This window comes from Amblyomma mixtum, chromosome 1, assembly GCF_055824585.1.
Source record: "Amblyomma mixtum isolate Tamu chromosome 1, ASM5582458v1, whole genome shotgun sequence".
In the NCBI taxonomy this organism is placed as follows: Eukaryota; Metazoa; Arthropoda; class Arachnida; order Ixodida; family Ixodidae; genus Amblyomma; species Amblyomma mixtum.
Window position 1 is genome coordinate 158,016,978 of NC_143012.1, and position 2,361 is coordinate 158,019,338.

Here is a 2,361-nt window from a genome sequence, read left to right on the forward strand (position 1 = left end):
CAGCGTGGCCGAGAGAAGCCTGCTAACTCCCGTCGACCAAGAAGTTCCCTTCCACTGAGAGTCATTCTCAGTCCCTCTTTGTAAATAATGTAAATAACTGTATAAAGTTTTCGTTGCCTTCCTCATAAGCCCAGTCTCCCATCCTCCTCGTCCAATCACCGGTCCAGCCATGCTACCCGGGTCGCAAGAGTACACACCATACCAGAAAAGGGTTGAAGTTTCATGGGGTTTAACGTGCCAAAGCATCTCAAGGCTGTGAGGGACGCCGCAGTGAAGGGCTTCGGAAATTTCGACCACCTGGACTTCAACGTGCACTGACATCGAACAGTACACGAGCTTCTAGCATTTCACCTCCATCGAAATGCTAACACCGAAGCTGGATCAAACCCAGGTATTTCGGGTGAGCAGCTGAGGACCGTAGCCACCAAGCCACCACGGCAGCCCATACCAGAAAACCACAGGTGTTACACTACATTTATTTCTTCGTGACCACGTCCACCACGCGAGTGATGTGCATAGCTCAAACATGTCCCCGCGTCATAAGTAGAACTGCAGTGAAAACGTGACGTTCTGCATGTCACTGAATTTCTAGGGCGACGCAAAGAGCCCCACTGGACACAAAGCCCCGCGTCGCAAGGTCCTTGAGCTTCAGCTCGTTCGTGGGTGACCAGAAATCCCAGCGACCCGGGTGAGACCCCTTGGGCGGCGGCAAGGCAGCCGGGTTGAGGCAGAGCGGTAGGCGCATGTTCTGCGCCTGGTCCCACGGATGCACCAGGACAAGGCAGATCATACTGGACAGGGCCCAGTCGGTCACCTTGCGCCACGTGCCGCCGCACAAGCAGAGCGTGAAGCAGACCAGCACGCCTCCGTCAGCGTCTCGGCGCAGCCTAGCGTGGACCCGGAAGGCGCAGTCTGCCAGCTGGGAGCTGTCGCTGCGAAGAACCAGCTCCTCACCGCACACCAGTCGGGACTCGGCGCCAACTAGGCCCGTGACGTAGCAGAAGACGAACCCGGTTGGCCCGACGGAAATTTTCTTCGTGACGTCGTGCGACGTCACCTGCCGTGACTCAGCCGCCGCGGAGGTTGTCGCCATATTTGAGGGGGCCCTCGTGCAATCTTCAGCACTGGACGTCGCCTCGGCCCTCGCCGCAGTCAAATCGGACTGGGTCTTCTTGCGTTGCCTGGCGACCATCGAGTCAACCCTCTCAAGCAACTGCGATTCGGAGAGCGATGTCAAGGCACCGTCAGCGCTCTTCGACAGCTTCGCGGCCTTGCAGCGATCTCCCTTGGTCGCAAAGCCACCGCGGCTTAGCAGCGAGGTTTCTGCTGAAGGGGCTACTGAAGGGACTCCGGAGGAGCCGACAGACGCCGAGAGGATGGTACTGCCGGGGTTATCTTGAAGGAGGGCCCTGATAGTGGCGACGATCGGTGGCTTCTCCCTGCCCGCGTTCTCAGTCGAAGGAACTCTGCGGGCTCCGGAGCGCTTCGCTTTGTCCCCGCCCTTTCCTGACGCTGATTTGCCACGCGAACGAGACCTGCGGCGGCTGGTAGACATGTGACAGGCGTCTTCGTTGGAGCTGTCGGCCTCAGCGTCGCTGGCCGGCTCAACCTTGTGGACTGCGTCGCACTCCTGGGAGTGGTGGTACATGGCTGTCCTCTGGAGTATGGCCAATCCGCAGCGAGGGCAGTGAACCTCGTTGTGGTCGCAGCTACGCAAGAAGTGCTCCCTGATGTCGGTCAGCATACCTACGAACGTGCAACCGTGGGACGCATTGGGACAGTGGGCCCGAAGTTCATAGACGCCGCCACGGATCGAGTCCAAAGCCTCAACCGAGTGTTCGGCGAAAAGACTGCTGTCCACAGGACAGACGCACTGCTGCTCGGTGATGCTCTCGAAGCAGGACGGGCAGAACACGTGGCAGCAGGTCGTGAGCCGCTTTGGAAACGCCGGCAGTACCCCGCAGAGCGCGCAGCAGAACACGTAGGGAACGCTGTCGATGAAGTCCAGCGGTCGCCAGTCCAAGGGCTCGCCGAAGCCCGTCAGCTGCCGCTTGGGACAATGGTGGCGGCTCATCGTGACTCTCTGCGACGGCCAGGAGGTCCTTCGCGCGGCCACTTCGGACCAAGGACGCGATACTAAAGCACCAAAAATATAAATAATGGGCGGCGCCGCGTTGCCGCGGGCGTGGTGTGGCGCTTCGAGGTTGACGCGACGACGAGAAAGACGACGGCGCAAGCAGTTCTACGTTAGTCACAACACATGTGATGACTTCTTTCCGGAATTACGTTAGTCGGCGAAGGTGATCAGCCGTTAACACACATTCAGCGTAGCTTCAAGACATCTTAAGAATTTTCGAAACA

At 58.7% G+C, this 2,361-nt stretch overlaps 1 protein-coding gene across 1 annotated transcript; it reads right to left on the bottom strand.

Moving 5' to 3' along the window:
- Positions 1–577: 577 nt before the first annotated feature.
- LOC149369491 (uncharacterized) lies at positions 578–2,074 on the bottom strand. The gene has a single exon (XM_089572688.1). The coding sequence runs from the start codon at positions 2,072–2,074 to the stop codon at positions 578–580; it is 1,497 nt and encodes a 498-aa protein (XP_089428814.1).
- Positions 2,075–2,361: the final 287 nt, after the last annotated feature.